Source organism: Dasypus novemcinctus, chromosome 9, assembly GCF_030445035.2.
Source record: "Dasypus novemcinctus isolate mDasNov1 chromosome 9, mDasNov1.1.hap2, whole genome shotgun sequence".
Taxonomy (NCBI): Eukaryota; Metazoa; Chordata; class Mammalia; order Cingulata; family Dasypodidae; genus Dasypus; species Dasypus novemcinctus.
In genome coordinates, this window is record NC_080681.1 from 28,769,304 (window position 1) to 28,789,220 (window position 19,917).

Here is a 19,917-nt window from a genome sequence, read left to right on the forward strand (position 1 = left end):
TGTGCTACTACTACTAAGTCAGATTATCTATTTTTCTGCCAAATGATCCTTCTTTCATTTTAGGTAGCTGGAGCATAGAAGAAGAGATGAAGAGTCGTCACTATCCTTAATGCCACTAGTATATATTTCTCTTTCATTATTTCCTTCCCTGGGCTGATAACTTAGACAAACTACTGAAGCCACCTTTAAGCAGTTCTAAACCACCCAGAGTAATTTAAGCTTTTACTGGAATTTTAAATATGTACCACTTTCCTCAGTATATTCTTCTTTGATAAATTACTTTGCCAATCAGGTAAAATTTCTCTAGGTTTAATCAAAATATTTTCTGCTGCAATAAAAATCATTAAAACCTACAAAGTAACTCATGATGTACTACTTATAAGATAATAAATTCTGAAGATTTCTATACTGTATTTTTCTTAGAAATGTTAAATCCTAGCTATAATAAATTTAGCATCTTCTTTTTATAAAACATGTTATATACATTACATATATATGTTCAAGTGGTTTCTTTTCAGCTATAAATATAATTTTAATGATGGATATTTTTAGCTAAAGCAAAAGGTATGGTTGAAAAAACACAGCTTATGTATATTGAAGATGGGAGACAAAAATGTCTGCTCTACTTTCAGGACTGTTATAGTAAAATGATGTAAAAGAGCTAATAAATAGCAATATGCGAGAAAAGGAAGTATAGGAAACCTTTCCACATGAAATGATCCCCATCTGAGCTATTCAGATTTTTTAAAAGGAGATAGCAGGGACTGAACTGGCAACTTTGTACATGCAAAGCAGATATTCAACCACCGAGCTACTACACCCACTCTCCAGCCATCCAGGTGTTTTGAATGGTTCAGTAATTTTATAAATATCCCAAATTAGTCTTGACACTGTATTATTCCTAACCCTGTTTCTACTGAAATTGATGGAAACACAACTACATATCTGATAGAGACCCAAAGCATTAAATCCAGAGGCAAAAAGTGATAAAAATTCACACCTATCCCTCTGCCCTTTGGGTCATATTTTGCTGACATACAAAGGTATCCTTAGCTTTGTTTTACCTTACCTCAGTTGAAGAATTAATTTGTCTTTTAAAATTTATTTTATTATTACTATCTTCCATTAATCTGGAATGTTTGTTACAATTAACTAATACTAATACTTTAATATTCACTATATTCCATACCTTATTCAGATTTCCTTTAGTTTGGACCTAATGTCCTTTTCCTGTTCCAGGATTCCATCCAGGATCCCATTTTACTTCAGTCATGTTTCCTTAGGCTTCTCTTGGCTCTGACAGTTCTATACTTTTAAGGATGTAGTATTTGCTTTATCTCATTTCCCTTTCTAAAACTTCTATCCAAAGACAACTACATGATTTCTTTTGGTCTTACTTTTCCCTGTTCAACACATCTGGTAGTTGTTAGTCTTCTCTATACTACTGAAATGAGGACTGGTTGGTGGTGAGATTCTAAGGCCCTTTTCATTTCTGAGAGGGAGGGGAGCTGGGTAAAGGTAGGGGACTAGGACAATTTTTACGTCTTATTTCCTAATTTGAAAATAAAATTATACTTTTGACAAGAATGTTAACTGCTATTCTTACCTTAAACAGTCTATTCCTCCTCTTCCACCAAGCTTCCCTTCAATTCCTATTTTGACCTCTGGAATCCACTCTTTTTTCTATCATTAACAATTGCATTTTTATTCAACCTGTTCCTTAGAGAAACTTTTTAATTAAAAGTTTGCTTTGTCTTAATGACACTTCTCTTATAATCGCCTCAGAAAGTCACTTTTATCTCCCCAAACCTTTCCCCAAAGGGAAGAAAAAGGATGTATTATTCATCACTACCCCACCATTCAATGTTACTTTCAAAATGCTGTTCTACCACCATCAAATAGGCTGACATTTCATATCAACGCCATCCTATTATACTACCTCCTTTCTTATCCAAATAGACCTTGGACCACTGGTACATTTTCTCTCTTTAAAGACTTTAGCACCTGGCTTTATTTCCTTCTTCTTCCATAACCCCTGTCACATTCTGTGATCTTTCCAACACTCAATAACCCTAAGTCTCATTCATAAATGATACAAAATGAGGGTAATGCGGACTGTAAAGTGATTCCAGGTCTGGCTCCAGCTCTATCCCCAAGTTCCTATGTGAGCTTTGATAAAAATTCCTTCTGAATGTTCTAAAAAATAGCTTTAATTTCCAAGTCCCAACGTTTCCACTACATTCTTGATTCTATCCATTACAATCAATTCTAGGACTCAAGCCAGCCTTAAAGACAAATATTAGTATGTACTGAGCATTTTTATTATATACCAGACCTTGTACAAAGTGCTTTGCATGTATGTATTAACACATTTAATCCTCATGATAGCTTTAGAAAATAGAGATTATTAACATTATTATATCTGTTACAAATGTGAAATCCAAGGCAGCAAGCTGAGTCAGATTCCAAACTCAGGAAATCTGGATTAGGAATTTATACTCTTAAGGATTATGCATACTTCCTCACTTTCCTTTAGGACCAAGCTATACTCCTAAACTATCATCCATCTCTCCTTCTATGGCACACTTCTTAAAAGAGTAGATACTTCCTTATCACACATCCCTGGTCCCTGGTAACTTACTTTACACCATTCTTGCGAACAATATGAAATTAACAGCCACTAGTTATAATCCTATTTATCTGATCCTTCTATCTCTTGCAATATGAATGCACAAAGTTCCATTTTCAATTCCTTACTACTCTTGCTCACTTTTACCCAGGGAGCCTTGAACAGAAGTTTTAAATATCATACCTCTGGCCTCTGAATTTATAACCCCACAAAACTGAAATTCCAAGGCTAAATTTTCCACCATTTAGTGGACTCCTCCATGTGAATTAACCCATTTAATTCTTCATAACTAATCATATCAATGAGACTCCAAGTCCTATTATATTTACCTTTACCTCCTATTTGTTCCTGTTCATTCAACGCATACCCCTAATTTAAATTCACAATTTTATCTTACTAAAGACTACTCTATTGGCATCCTATCTGGTATTCAGTCTCCACCTTCACCCTTCTAATGCACCCTAGGTCTCTCAGTTGGTTTCCTAAAATTAAACTACTTCACTCAACTTCTTAAAAATAGCTGATGGATCATCAGATCAACGATTCCTTTGTCTATCTGTGACAGCAGATAATCCTCTGTCTCTCATGGCAGGGTCAAAATGGTGGCTCCTTTTCTCTGTGTTTCTGCTTTCATTTCTCCACCTGTACAATACTCTAGAGCAAGAGGATGGGAACCCAGTCTGGGTCTCCCAGATAAGACCAGATACTGAAATCACCGGAGGAGAGGTGTGGAAAGAGGCCCCAGAAAGGTGAGCTTCACAGAGCAACTCTAAGTTGAAGAAACCATGTACTTTATCACTCACAGCTGAGTTTGGGGAGAAAGCAACCTGGAGGATAAGATAGAGACCCAAATGTAAAGCCACCATTTTGCTTCACTGCATGACAAGAACCCAGGATCCAGGAGCAGATCTTTGGTAAGAAAGCACCTCTAATGATGCCTTCATTTGGACATTTTCACAGCTTCAGAACTATAAGCATTTACCCTAAAAAATTCCCTTTACAAAAGCCAACCCATTTCTGGTATTTTGCTCCCAGCAGCTTTAGCAAACTAAAAAACCAATAACCCTATGTCTCATTCATAAATGGAAGCGTGTCATTCCTTAAACATGACATAATGTATTATGTTTGCTAATAAAACAAACTCTTTTAAAAAATCCTGTTTATTCTTATCCAAATCAAATGGCCTTATCCCATAAAACTTTCCAATTCTACTTCGGATGAATTACTTATTTCATTATGCTCGAATAGCCAAACTAACTCTATTGTATTTATATATTTCAGTATTTATCATATATTAAAATACATATATTACAGAATATTCTATCATATTTATTTTATATTTGCATCTCATCAGGGCATGCTTGCTGCCTTCACCAGATTAGGAGTTTATGGAAATAGAAACTTTGCTATCCTTTTGAGTCCCTTCCTGAGTCCCTTTAATACTGTACCCAGCACAGTATTAAATGACTGCTGAATAATATGAAAAATAAACCAATATGCCACTTAGGTGAAGCAGACTCCTTCTAAGGAAATGAAATATCCATGGCTATTACTAAGAGGGGTTGTGAGAAAAGTCTAAAGAAAGAGGGGGAAATAGGGAGGGTACATTTAGAGAGGTTACTACTTTTAAAGTAAAATCTAAATCAAAGGGGAAAAAGGAAACTAAAGAAACTAAAAGGGAATAGAAATAAGCAGTTAGGAAAAACTCAGGGGAAAAAAAAAGATCAATGAAGGATTATCTAAATGAAATTTCCTCTATGTAGCTATCACTTTCTTGATTTATCTTTAGAACAGCTAATAAAAATTTTTGTATAATTTTTGCCTCCTTTAAAGTAGAGACACATTTTATATAATATGGTCACAAGCATATATAATTTTTTTCTAATTGCAGAACAACAGTAATATTCTTCTTTAGATATTCATTTAGTTTAGCCGTAACACACATAACTGTCATCTCTAAAAAACAAAATTTCTTCAAATAAACAGTCTTATCTGATAGAACTTATCTCCTGGATCAGAAGATAAGTTCACTATCATAGAATTCAGACTGTTCAGCCTTAAAAACATGAAAACTAAGATGAATAAGAGAGGTCTTCAAATATCTGACAGGTTGTCATGGGAAAAGGGAAGGTAAAGGAAAGTAAATTTAGGATTAATCCAAGGAAGAAATTTTTGAAGAAACAACTATGTCATCATGCATTAAAAATATTGCATGAAACTTCTGCCCTGAATAAACAATAATTCAGTCCTTCTGCCATAAACTTATTCCAACTGACAATGCTGGTTAATAAGAAAATACAAACTAATGTAATAAGATACTCTTTCTTGTTTTTATTTCAATCATGGCTTCAATATCTCCAAGGCATTCAACTATCACTAAATACATTTCCTTTGCTCAAAAGATAAAACTATTAATTCCAGATTCAAACATTCATTCAAATATTTAAAATGAATATGGAGTTTAACAAACTCTCTAAAGGATACTGCTTCAAGTTAATTTGTGATTTGGAAATTAAAATTTTATCTACTGACAAATTTTTAAAAATGAACAATTCTACTTCAGCTTTTCAACTTCTTTTTATAAGAGAGGCATGTTGAGATTTAAAATTTATTTTTTAAAATTCAGCCATGGCAAAGTAGAGGACAGTTTAACTATCCAAAGATTTAACATTATTTTCTAAGATCACACACATGGAGAAGTACACATGCTTCAACTACAGTTTCTTACTACTTAGGGTTAAAACAGAAATGCAATGAAAGCTATCTGACAGTGAACTAGTCCAGGTACTTTCACGTAACTTCTGATCAAAATATCTGATTTATGTTGAACATAAATATTGTATTTTAAACTATACGAGGCAATATTTTTTTGTTTGGGTATTATTATGGTATTCACTGGTATGCTTTAAAATATACATACCATAATGTTTCTGGGAAATATTTCTGTGATGTGTGTATGAATACAAGTGATTACTTTGGTTTTGTATGGATTCAAATGTGCCATTAGCAGATAACTTTCTTGGTATGAATTTATGGTCATTAATTTCTTTGCTATAATTAGTCTTATTAATGAGATATTACAGTTTTGAAAAAACTCAGACATTAGCATGTTAAAAGTTTCACTGTACAGTTTGTGAAAAGATAAAAACATGTTCAACTTCTTATGTTTTGATTTACATGTTATATATGTATGTAAAATTCCATATTTGGATACAAATCTAAATGAATATATGAATATTCACTTTTGGTTTTGTAATCATTAGACAGCCAGGTTAAACACTGAATGGATTTGGCAACAAAACATTTCTGACATGGCAACAACAACAAAATACTTCAGGTATTCAAAAAAAAGAAGGTAATTGTACCTCAGTTTCCAAATCTGTAAAATGGGGGCAATAAAGAACACCTACCTTTACTGATGATATGAAAAGTAACTCACATGTTAAGGACTAGGAACAGTGCTTGGTACATAATGCATATCCAATAACTGTTAGCTATTATTAATATCCATATGCATCAGAGAAACTCTTAGTTCCTGGGATTGAGAAAATGCCTCAAAGACACAATCCAACTGTTTTTGTCACAAAATTAATGAAATGCAGAACTCTAACAATGCTGGAACCTAAGTAATTATTTTAAAACTAATCATGTTTTAAATAGTTATTCCTAGCGAAGGGACTTCCAAAATTTAATCCCATCTATCAATGCTAATAATCCCAAAAGACCTCATTTTCTAGAAATCTGTACATATATATATTTATCTTTAAAACCCCTTTTCACAAACATCTCTTTTCAGAGAATTGTCTACTTACTTAATGGCTTACATCACAAGATTAAGTGAATGTAGCCTGACTCATGATTTTGAGAAGCATTCTTCTGTAATGACTGGGCACTCACCTTCATGAATGCATGTTTGTTATTATCTGTTCTCAATTATTAATATTTAAATGTCAGATTTACTATAAAAAATTTGCTTTGCCTTTCTGTTAAGACTGTCTGATGGGTATGGTTGACTGCTACTTCATTCAGCTTAAAATACAGAGATAGCTCTAAAATTATTCATTGTTGGTATTATATACTGTAATTTTAAAAAATAATAGAAAACATAATCAGGAAAAAAATTATCTCTGGCAATTTTTCTAAAAGTGATCTATACCTTTATAAATTAACTATACTTATTAAACAAGATAAGATGATTATAAAGATCTCAATTTAGAATCTCAAGGATTTTTTTAATCACTTTTTTCTTTGAAATAGAATATGTGAAAGACTAGTAAGTGTGCTAGGTTTCTGATTATGTATTTAGATGCCAGGTTTCTAACTAATTACAAAGTATGACTCAAGTCTCCCTTCTTTAAATAAATTATATTATCTGACACTGTAATTCCAAGTACTGAAAGAAGCAGAGAAGCCAGATATAAGTGCTAGCCTTAAAAAATTAGTCCATAAAATCTGTCAATTAAAATATATAATTCTGATTCTAAAGTAATTACATTCAGTCAAATGGCTAAATATAATATGAAAATTATACAAGGTAAAGTGAATGCCCCTCCCAGATATCACCTTTTGTCTTCTTATAAAATCTTTGAAATAAAGGGGTACTCTTACCAGCTTCTTCATTTTGAAAAACTACTCTTTAAGGAAGACAGCTCAAAAAGAATTCCACCAATACTATGTACTTTCAAGTCATCTGACTGATTAAATATAATTGGAGGCAAAGAGGATTTAGTTGTTATTCCAGGAAGCATAACCTTAGTATTGCAATGTTTCATGTCACTGTAAAGGGTTTTTCAAAACCACTTTAAAAAGTAATACAGTGCTTTCTCAAGAAAAAAAGTATAAATACGCACCAAATATGTGAAAAAAAAGAAACCCATCTTACGTTAATATCCTATAAAGAGATACCTTTAGATTGGGATGAATTATTTAAAAATAATTTTTCACAAAACTGGCTAAGTCTAATAAAGTTGAAGGCTCAGCTCATACCAAATATGAATGCAGTATTTTTAATAAGTGTTTTATAAGAATTATACACCTCAAAAGAAAGAATGTAGATAACCTATTCAAAGAACTACAAGTACCTAACAAGTAATTTTAAAAATTCAAACTAGCTCATGAAGTAATAAAAATTAAAAACAATTTCCTATCAAATTAATTAGTAATACTTAATACCAGTAGTGGAAAAATAGGAAAGCCAATCTAATATGCCATTCATTCATGCTAGTTTAAATTAACACCCCCTTTTCCTATAAAGAAATTTGAAATAAGAATCAGTATTCTTATATTTTCTTTAACCCACTAACTCTAGTTTCAGAATCTAGTTAAGGAAATAAGAGGCAAAAAAGTTATGCCTAGAGTTTTTGTCACAATGCAACTTACACTAGTAAAAGTATGGAAATAGCCTAAATGTGCAGCAAAGGGTAATTTTCAAGGTATATCCATTAGAATGCAATGCAGCTATTAAATTATATTCTTCACAAAATTCTTAAAAACACAAGTTACAATAAAATGTAAAGATGTAAGTACGTGTGATTTTAATTTTATATAAAAATACATATATAACTACAAAGAAAAAGAGAAGAAATAAATCAGAAAGTGATTATATCTCATAAATTATCAAAACATTACTTGGTTTTGAAAACTTTTTTCAACTCTTCAAAAACCATTTGAGGATACTTTTAAAAGTTCAGTTATAACAAGCAAAACTATTAGAATGGGTAAAAGATGAAGATCTAGTGAAGGAAGATGAGTTCACTATATTTTTCAAACTAGCATGACAAACTTTCCTTTCTTTGAAAGATGTGGAAACAAATACATTTAAAAACTCAAAACAGAGCTGTAAGTACACTACACAAACTTATTAAGAACTGAGCAAAGTACTTATGATCCTCTAGTGCAAAAATGCAGACTACTTGAAAAATGAATACAAACATAGAGTGAGACAGAAGTTAGTTGTGCCAGGGCTTCATAATCTATTATCAGAAAGGCTTTTTATTTATTACCACTTTTTAAAAAATGTTCAACAAAGCCCAATGAAATGGTGCTGAATTCCCGAGAATAGTCCAGATGACTTCTAACCTATCTCCACCCAGGACCAGAACACAAACACATTTAAGCACACCCAGATGGGCAAATAAGCGTAAGCTCCTCACAGTCGTGGATTTGTTGTTGTCCTCTGTTTGCTGATAGCTGGAATTTCCTGTTATTTTATTCTAAAATTGTTACCTTAACAAGATGAGTGTGAATTTGAAAACCTCTCAGAAATGATAAGTAAAACGTGACAGAACCAATTACCTTCATTTAGCTATTGTAAAGATTATATAATGTATCTGCCAAATTTCTAGCAGAACTCCTAGGACCTATAAGCTATTCAATAAAGGTTGACTCTTTTCTCTTTCATAAGATAATACAATTCCCAGCAGCAAAGAGCTTAAGAATCTATACTAATCCAAGCAAGGGCCATGTATCACTCATTATTGTCTCACCTTTAAAAAAAAACGGTACACTATCATTACTACCATTTGTGAGCCAAATCAAGAGACTCAAGGCTCTAAAACCTAGGCCCGTACAGGAAACCTAGACCCATACAGGGATAGAGAGTCTGTAAAAAAGAGTATTATTAAACTAAAATATCTGTTACAGTCAATATAAATGGATATGGCTTGTGCCAACAAATATATTAGAAAATCAGAATAAATGGAGAGTTGTGTTTTTGTTTTTTAGGAACCCAGGATCTCATAGAGGGGAAAAAGGCACTCAACCACTGAGCTACAACCACTTCCTGGGACTGTTTTGTTTGAAGTCACTGGAATGAGCTTCAACTATCAACTGCTTTTCTTGTGTACTGGTATCTATATTCAAAGATGGACATACTATTGTTACAAAGCCATAGTACATAAAAATTAATTTCTAGGAACTACTTAATTATAAGGCTTTTTCTTTTTTTATTGGTGGATAATAAACTAAACTGTAAGAGCTGTGTTGTGACTCATTAATCTTGGGTTCCATGTGGACAGAAAACCCTGAAATAAAGATAATCTAACCAATGTCATAAATCAAGAAACAATTTCCCAAACCGAATAAAAGGAAACTGTAAAATGTCATGTTATTAATCACTTCATCCAATTTGCTTACAAAATAACATTTTCCCTTATTTTTTCTTCATCTTGACTCCATCAACTATTAGTTGAACATTCTTACATTATATGTTATGTGTTTCAAATTCATTGTAAGAATATAAATGATTAAGACAAAATGCAATTAAATAGCCAACTAAATTTTATAGAAACCCTTTTGTTTTTTTAAGAGCTGCTATACTATATTTCAAAAAAACACATATGCCTCCTCCCATTACATATTAGTTTTGTCAGTTATCATTTTGCTGTTTCTATCCAGTACTAAACTAAAAGAATCAAAATAGCCCTAAAGTATATGAACAAGGGTCTTACATACTGAAAGACAGCATAGTATAAAGTCTGAAGTATAAATAATATATTAAGGGAAGCGGATTTGGCTCAACTGAGAGCATCCGCTTACCACATAGGAGGTCCAGGGTTCAAACCCAGGGCCTCCTGACCAGTGTGGTGAGCTGGCCCACATGCAGTGCTGATGTGTACAAGAAGTGCTGTGCCCCGCAGGTGTCCTCCACGTACAGGAGCCCCAAGTGCAAGGAGTGTGCCCCACAAGGAGAGCCACCCCACACGAAAAAATGCAGGCTGCCCAGAGTGGCGCCACACACAAGGAAAGCTGATGCAGTAAGATGATGCAACAACAAAAAAAGAGACAGATTCCAGTGCTGCTGACAAGAATGCAAGCGGACACAGAAGAACACACAGCAAATGGACACAAAGAGCAGACAACAGGGTGGGAGGAGGGGAGAGAAATTAAAAACAAAACAAAACACACACACAAAAAATAATATATTAAGAAGTCAACAGTATTTCTTCATTAGAGCTTTCCTTATTTTGTTTTGGGAGAGTGGCAAGGGAAAGGTGAAAGGGGTAAAAGAAACAAAATGGATATACTTTAATTACATTTATAAAGAAACTTCAGGTATTTATCCTGACTGCATTTATATGCTTTCTCACCTGAAAAAAACAAAACCCACAAAACCTAATACAATTTGTGAACTTCCAAAAAAGGGGATTCATTATACTTACTCGTGTTTAACACACTTTCCCATTTGGCAAAATGGGAGAAAAGTGGTAGAGGCAATAAAAATCATACCTAAAAGAGATGTTTCCTTGGCAAATGCTGCAGCAATAGCTGGGTCCAATGCAGGCTGTCCATCTCCAGATGGAAGGTCAGGTCTAGTATAATCCCTACTCTTATCATTGTTGTATTTTACATTCAAATTCACAAGTTTGGAAAAATCAATCCTGAGGGTACAGCAAGCATTATAAATATTCTGACCATCTAGGGCCTGTAAAAGTGAATAAAATATTATCAGCAAAGCTTTTGATAATAAAACTCAACAATGAAAACCTACATATAAAAGCCATCAATGGAGACCAAATTTCACACAACTGTTAATTAATATTTGTACATGTATTAGTTACCACCAAATACTACCTTCTTTAAATAGAAAATGCTCTTAAATCTAAAATACAACCAGTTAAATATTCATGCGAATATTCCATTATTTAATTAAAAAACTAAAAAGGGCCACAGTCAGTCAGTCCTACCACTTTAGTAGTACCACTATAATAAAATTAACTTATGAGTACTATTCTTAAAATTCAATCTAACTGTATGGGCGTGAATCTACTGTACATAGGACCTTTTGATGATGTCCCTTCAGTTAAAATGTGGCCCACCCCAAACAGTGTGTACCGTAATCCTATTACTGGAGTCCCTTATAAGCAGAAAGCACCTCAATCAGAGAAAGCTACTAGCAGCAAGAAGCGGGACATCAGTGGAACCTGAAGAATAGGGTGAACCCAGGAGACACTACCATGTGTCCTGTCATGGACAGAGAAGCCAAGGTTCATAGGTGGCCAGCCCCGGAACACCAGTCTTTGAAAAGAAAAGCATTGCCTTGATTTGGCCTTTCTTTTAGCCTCAAAACTGTAAGATAACTGATTCCCATTGTTTAAGCCAACACATTTCATGGTATTTGTCAAGCAGCTTAGGAAACTTTGAATTTTGTGAATCTCAGAAAAGACTATGGTCTTGAACTAATCCATTCTCGTGGGTATGGGACCCTTTGATTGCATTAAATTCAGTTAAGGAGCCTTTGATAGACTGCTTCATTAGATCAAGCTAGAGCTTTTGACTTGACTACATCAATGAGGCATGATCCAGTTTGGGTCTCCATTCTCTTGCTGGGTTTTTATATAAATAAGAACACACAAAGGAAGCAGGTGTGGCTCAACCAGCTGGGCACCCACCTACCACATGGGAGGTCCAGGTTTGGGTCCTGGTGCCTCCTAAATCAGATGCCTGCACTTGCTGCAACAAGAGGTGGACGCCACACCCACAGCAATGAGCAGACTCCTAAGTGAGCAGATGCCACAAGCAAGTAGATGCCGCACAGCACGTGGGGAGTTCATGGCCTTGGAACTGTAAGCTTTTATGCCAAAATAAATTCCCTTTATAAAAGGCAACTCATTTCTGGTAATCTTGCATTGGTAGCCCTGTGGCAGACTAAGAAATAAACTACAACACAATCCATACAACTATTTAAAAAAATAATTCAGAATGTATAATACCAATAAAATAAGTCAGAAGAATTATTTACCAATACGAAAGAATTCTATACTAGTAAATCATGCAGACTTTTCCTAAAACATTCTAAAGACATTTCATCATAAACCTTCCTGCCATATGAATGTGGAATACAGATTTAACTGATTTAAACACTTAAAAATCTCCAAAATTAAGTGAATGCCAAAGAGAATCTTTGCACAAGAAAATGGGAAACGATAACTTCATTACATCTCTTGAAGAATCTCCATAAAGCAATGAGTTACTGGATAAGAAGGAATGAGTGGCTGCAACTATTTTACCTCATATTTTTACTATTAGTAATGAAAAACAATCTTCTGGAAGGAATCAATAATGAAAAACAATCCACTTGTACGCTAAAATAAAATGACCATATAAAGGGACTTTCAAAAGAAAAGTCCAGTGTCAACTACAGATATTCCTAATAAAAATAGATAGTGTTCCTGAAAAACTGTTTCTAATAAGATAAAAACAGTCATTTTCTATTCATGTGTGTTATAATTTCAGGGCTGCATAAGACAATTTTTAAAAGCCTCAGGTGAAATGAAGATGATTACATCAGAATCTCACTATTACACACTGTGGTATTTTTATATAGCATTCAATTTCTTCCTCAAAAAACAAAAGCTCAGCTAGTAAGCCAAAGGAAGGCCTATCTTATTTTGTCCTATATAGTGTATGCCAATAAGCAGACAAGACTTTGTAAAAGGTATTAGGGTGCCTTCTTATTTTAAAAATGTAAAGATCATATAAAATATATACTTTTTGTTATTGTTACTAGAACTTGTGATTATCATTCTGAATGTCAACTCTCAATAGATACATTATCTTCTATGGGTGACTTAAGAGATTTTTAAGAGACTGATTCCAATATATACTAACTTCAGGACAAATTCCGGAGATTATTGAATCATTCCCTTAACCCTTCCTAATAAATCTCCACTATTAACCTGTCTTTTTTTCTGAATTGCTACTCTCTTTAAAAGCAATTTTCTTAATTAAAAAAAAAAAAAAATCCAACTAACAGAACATACTTGCCCAAGATCATAAAACTGGTGTGCAAAGAGTTTGGTTAGCTCTATCACTCAAAACTGCCTTCACATGGTAGTGGTTCCCTGAGTTTCCTAAAAAAAATAAAGAGTACTGGGTTCCCAACTCTAAATGTTAGGGCCAACTCAATTTAAAATATGCTGAGACATACAATGATGGTTGAGGGCAGAAAGAGCTCTGCAGCACACCAGGGATTATAAAAGTTGTGATAGGAAGATTCCCTAATACCTTCAGTAAGTTATGCATGGCACTTGGAATGTAGCAGGAAAAAGAGCAGACCTAGTACTCACTTTCACATAACTTGAGATCCAACAGAAAATTAAAGACATTTCAACAAGTAATTATAAATATGTTATGTGGTGACAAGAACTAAGAAAGGAAAGGATCTGGGAAGAGGATAGTGCAAGTGACTGAGTGCCTGCTTCCCACTTACAAGTCCTGGGCTGATGCCTCCTAAAAACAAACAAAAAACCAACTCTCATGGGGCTACCGTGTACGAGGTCCTGGGTTCAAACTCTGGTTACTACTTAAAGAAAAAAAAAGATCTAATCTAGTTGAACAGCCACAAAAGACTGCTCTGAGAAGTAACTTCTAAACTGATACATGAAAGAGGAAGATAAGCAGGAGGTAGGCATAAGGAGATAAAGAAAAAACATGGTATCAAATGGAATATCAGGCTGACCCAAAAAAACAAAACAGCATATGTAAACTATTTAAATAAATTCAGCAGAGTTAAAGGGGTGGGAGATAACACTGTAGAGACCTGTAAACCTAAGGACTGTGGACTTTATCCTATGGGAAAATGTCAGTCAACAGAAGGGTATTAAGAGTAGAATTAATATCACTTTAAGTTGAGGTCATTCTTGGTACTCTGGAAAATAATGGAAGTGGGGAAAGAAATTCAAGTATTAAGGTTTAATCAGAAGGTAACTAAAGAAGAGTGAGAGGATGATGGCTAAGAATAGTGCGCTTCAAACCATGGTCCATGAACCAGCAGCCCAGGTCACACTGCATGAAGATAAGGAATTGTGCCAGAATTTAAATCATCATCAACACTGAGCAATGCTATAGGTAGAGGCATGCTGATCTGTATTTTGGCTCAATCTATTTACAGCAATAGATCAGCACTTTTAATAGCACTGGCTGAGACGAGAGTGGTGGCAGGAAAGATGGATTCAACAGGACAGATTCAACAGAAATTCAGGAGTTAGAATCAATTAAAATTTGGTGATAAACTGCAGGGAAGTGGCATAAAGGATGAGTCTTTGTTTTCTGGGTTGTCAACGACATTCAAATTGCCACTTTACTGACACAGGGAACTCCTGGGGATGAGGAAGTTTCTTTTAAAAGGGAAGGAGAGAAAGAGAGAAGGAGTTAGATTGAAATGCTAGGTTTAAAGGTATCCTATGGTTCTCTGGATTCTTAATGTGGGTGTCTCAGAAAGTCTGAGCTGGAGGTGATGTGAGCATTACCAGTTACCGAAGTATAACTGAACTGTGGGAGCTGTTGATCCCTTAGGCAGAGTGGAGAAGGATGTGACAAGGAAGAAACAGTCAGAGGTAGGATAAATCTAGATATGAGGTGTCATAGACCAGGAGGACAGATGCTTTTAAGAAAGAGTATAGTCCTACAGTGTCAAAAATTACCTGGAGCTTAGGTAAAATAAGGATTGAGAAGTGATATTGGAATTTAGCTACTCTGATGACCACTGGTAACACTGGGTAGAGCAATTTAAATAAAAAGGTAAACCTAATTACAGTGGGTAGAGAAATAAGATGTAAATAAGTATAAACATCAAATCTAGCTTAAGAAGTCTAATTACAACTGGGAAGGGAGAGAGAAAAGGTGACGGAGAGGTGGAGGTAAGGGTAACTTTATGTAAAATGAGAGAGGCTTCAGGATGCTTGAAACTGGTAAGAAGCAGCCAACATGCAGAAAATTACAAGAGAGGGAATTACATAACACAACATCCCTTGAGAGGCAGGAAGGACAGGACCCATGGCTTATTGGTCTTGGATAAAGAAATCAAAGCCTTTTCTTGGAAGAGAAAGATACGAGTAGACAGAAGATTTTGTGAGAAAACTTAATAGTTTCTATATTTTCTGTGACGCACTAGCCAAAGTCATAAGAGAAGTAAGGACAGACATGGTAGAAGGGGCAATTTCTATGATAAAATAATTGGGAAAAACCAGATAAAATGCTGACTGGTGAACTGTGGTGGAAATTTACAAGCAGGGTAGAGCACCTATTGGTTACTGATGATCAGGAATTTAAACTGGTATCAATTGTTAGATTATGTGATACTCTCAATTTGTATTCACAGGTCCAGATGCAGCTTTGAAGGAAGATGACTGGAGTCATTAAGTGTAAGTCATTAAGTGTAAGTTTAACCAAGAAGTCCGGGTTACAAGAAAATGGGACAAGTAAGTTTAGTATACAAACTAATAGAAGGAAAGTTGAGCTCAGATACCAGAAAAAATACTTAATGAAATAATGAAACAATGATCTACTCCCTTAGAATTATATTAGACCTTTGTGGAGAAGGCCCTAGTGAGTATATGTACACAATCACAACTACCTGTAGTTTGATTTCTTATCGGATGCATATTACCTGCGCAGAGAAGATTGGTTAAATGAGAACCTCACTTACTTAATAAAAGAGAAGTACTACCTTTTATCGTAAGATTAACTGTAATCAGAGATGATTTCAGACAAAATAAACATATGAACTATTTTTCCAATAAAAATGACAGCCCAAATGCAGCATAATTACTTATATTCCCTTTCACTGGTCCTTTAGATAAACAAATATTCTTCCTCTGGATCAGAAGGGAACAACAGGCATAGCAAAGAAAATGCTCAGCATCAAGAAAAATATGGACTATATTTAAAAATATTTGAAATTATGAAAAATGTCAGAGATCATGCTTCTATACTGTCTGCTATTGATCAAACCTCAAATCACATCACATTGATGTTGGTAACACAAAAAATAAGGTTAATTGTTAACCTATGTCTGAAAAGGGATTATGTGACCTTGGAACCAGTAAGAAGCAAGATACTGAAAAGAAAAACTGTATCTGAAAGATAGATTGAAAAAATGTCTACCTTACAAATAGTATGCATTATTACAAGCAATTTATCTCTTCAAATCTGAATATCTACTTGTAAAATAGGAAAAAATCCTTTTCTGTTTACAACACAGAGCAGTGCTCAGAAAAATGAGATAATAGCACTTGGTAAACTATTCCAATTATGCTATTATTACTGGTATAACCTTTCTGCTACCTGAAGCTATTTTTTTATGCTCCCTGAAAAAGATTCTGAAGATGTAAATGAAACAATAATTGAAAATATCCTGTGCTCAGGATAAATTATCTTAGTCTGGAGGAAGCACTTAAGTATTAGAGACCCTAATTAGTCTAAAAGTAAGAGTCAGAGGTACAGTAAAATGAAGAAAAGGAGATAGGACAAATGTAAGACTAGACAGCTGATTTAATGGCTTAATAATAAAAAATATGCAACGAGATAACATGGCAGAGTAGTCAGAGAGACATAGAGCAAAGGTAGATTTAAGTAAGATAAACGTAAGATTAAACCATGTGCAGGAAAAAATGCAGTATGCAGTTTTTGTAGCCACAACATGAGAAGACTTCTTTTAACAGTCTCTTACCCTTCATATATAACAACAACGAAGACAGAAACAGAAAGGCCAAATGTGACTATAGACTATTAAACCATTCAGAAAAAATGTATTTTAATACAAAAATTTAAATAGAATGTTGTCAAAGTCACATGGGTTCCCTGGTAGGTGGATTTATTAAATCTCACTTAAGTGAAAACATAAAGCAATGAAATAAGTTTCTCCATCTTTCTAAAATGATATACATGGTATTCAGGGGGAAACATTAATCCGTGAGCCCCTTCAAGAAAATGAGTTTCACTTCAATGTTATTTGTTTTAAATCACATAATAGAAAATATAACTTTAAATAAACTGAGGACATAACACAACATTTGAGCCACAGCTATACTGAACCACATTAGCCAAAGTATCTCCATAGATAAATTAATTACTGAAACTCTTTCCTACTGCAAAGCACTTAAAATCTTATGCTGATACACAACACAAGTGTGCTACCTCCTCAAGCACAAAAAAACTTCCGTAACTAAATTAAGAAAAAATGGAAAGTATAAACCATATTATAGAAATAAGTACAGATACAATTATATTTTTAAAAAGCATTTCTTTTTTTATGACAAACACTAAGGTTTTCTAATATGACATCAATTTCTACCATTTATAACAGTTATTATCTATCAGCAGCCATCAAAAAACATTATTATCTCAAAAGAAGCACTAGACTTACTAGTTTTGCTTGTTGAGCATTTACTGGATCGCCATACTGGAGCAAAGCTTGAAACTGGTTATTTTTTGTAAATGTGATTATCTTCAATACAGCACCAAACTTAGAAAATATCTGTTAAAACATTACAATCAAAACAATATGTATCTCCTCTGTTCTTAGTTCCCCAATTTAAAGGTGAACTTACAAACTAAATTGAACTTACTTGGTGAAGAACATCAAGAGTTACAGGGTAGTACATATTGTCAATAATTATTCTAAGTACTGGACTCTGAGCTGGAGTAACTGCACTCTCACTAACTGTGGTGCCACTAAGAGGAGTATTTGCTGTCTGGACAGCTGTCACAGCTTGAAGAACTGCTTGAGCACGCTGAAAAAAAAAAGTTAGGTACTTTAGAATGATAACCATTATTTTCACATCTATTTTCCCACATTACACTATTCATTTCTTTTCTAGAACCTACTTAAATATTTCTGAGTACCTTCACTGAGGCGGGCATTGTCTGTGTAAAACTCAAGTATTCTATTAGTATTTACTTCAAAACAATTATCTAGGCTTTGGGATCAATGTTGAACAAGCAAAGATAGTATAATTTATTCTCAAAGGAAGTAGTGTAGCTGATCCACATAACCAGAGACTGTTCAAAGCAAAAACTTTTAAAGAAATATAGAACTTCAACCTAATACCATTCACTCCATAAAACAGGTACATGGTAAACCTTAACAAGGTAGTTGAGGTGGATAAATTTATCCAAAAGAACTCCCATAAAGCTTTATTAGTGATTGATACAGTCAAAAGAGAAATACTCAAGGCACAGGTAAGTTTTTTTCTTCGTACTACTATAATGTAACTTCTAATAACAAATATTGAGAACAGAAATTTATGTATATGCTAGTACAAAACCATAAAATTTTCAGGCATGATTTGAGATATAAAGGTTATTCTCCATGGACATATTTTCTAGTATCTAATATAAATTCCCTATTATTTTATATGACTAATAAAATGTCGCCAATAAGCTAAGACAGATCAAGTTACATCTGATTTCTGAGATTTTCAAATATGAAAAAATATAGCATATGGCAATATAGTATTTTTAGAAAATCTATCCAATTATATGTACAATGTTCTAGAAAGATTGCCTTTATTATTATTGTGCCTCACTCATTGTTCTGACAGATACTTTGATAAGGAAATAATTTTTTCTACCTTACTTGGACTCAGAAAATCTAGATAAGGGCAAATAATTATTAATTATAATAAGGCAAATACTTATAAAATGCTTTATAGTTAAAAAAAAGATATATGTAGGAATATAAATGAGCACAGTGATGAACGCAGTGGAGAGAGAACATTAGGACACCTCTGAGAATAAATACAAATGGTCATTTTACTGAAAAATCATATAAGCAAAGGATCATACAAGTTTTGGGACTCAAAGAGACCACATAACCATCCAGTCAAACCTCATAATTTAAAGGCCAATTAAATAATAGTGACCTATAAATTTATATATTAGTTGATGTGACTCATTAATTCAAACCCAACATTTTGAAACACAGTAAAGAAACCTTTACACTATAGAAAGTACATTAGTAAAGAAATTAATATGAATAAAAAGATTTCTAGAGCAATGTTTATCTACTTAAATGTATGAATATATTTAACCCAATAATATATAAAGTATTTTTATGTTGCTCACCACAATATTAGTTTCTTCATTAATGAGTAAGTTCTTACTTATATTTATCTATCTAATATAACAAGCATGGAAACACGAATTAAAAAATTCCGAGGCTTCAATAACTTCATTAAAGGAATTCCCAGTTAAGTGTACTTATACCAAGTGAAGCCAGCTGCCCAAGGAAATGCCAGCGCACCTGCAGCACCTGGCAGGAACCAGTCACTGGATGACCTGAAAAACCTCTTCAAGAGACAAAGCTAAGTAGTGTCTGTGTCTTAAGCAAGCTGTTCCCTCTAACTCTAGCCCAAACACCTACTGCTAAAGGGAAGGCAAGCCATACACCCCTTAAGAAATCTTGTCTGTTTTCATTTACTGTATTCTATCCCTATATGATAACTAAAAGGGCAAGGCCTTTTCTCATCCCCCTCTTGGCTAGCTGTCTTAGGCATAACCATCACTTT

The 19,917-nt window shown here is 33.8% G+C and overlaps 1 protein-coding gene across 4 annotated transcripts in view; it reads right to left on the minus strand.

The window, feature by feature from the left end:
• PTBP2 (polypyrimidine tract binding protein 2) overlaps positions 1-19,917 on the minus strand; it is an 82,296-nt gene that overhangs the window by 16,014 nt on the left and 46,365 nt on the right. For all 4 annotated transcript variants that reach the window (XM_004471697.4, XM_004471699.4, XM_012530320.3 and 1 more), the window contains exons 6-8: positions 17,977-18,141; positions 17,775-17,885; positions 10,856-11,051 (exon numbers count right to left, since the gene is read on the minus strand). In XM_004471697.4, the coding sequence (XP_004471754.2) occupies positions 10,856-11,051; positions 17,775-17,885; positions 17,977-18,141 (472 nt within the window). The remainder of the gene's footprint in view (positions 1-10,855; positions 11,052-17,774; positions 17,886-17,976; positions 18,142-19,917) is intronic.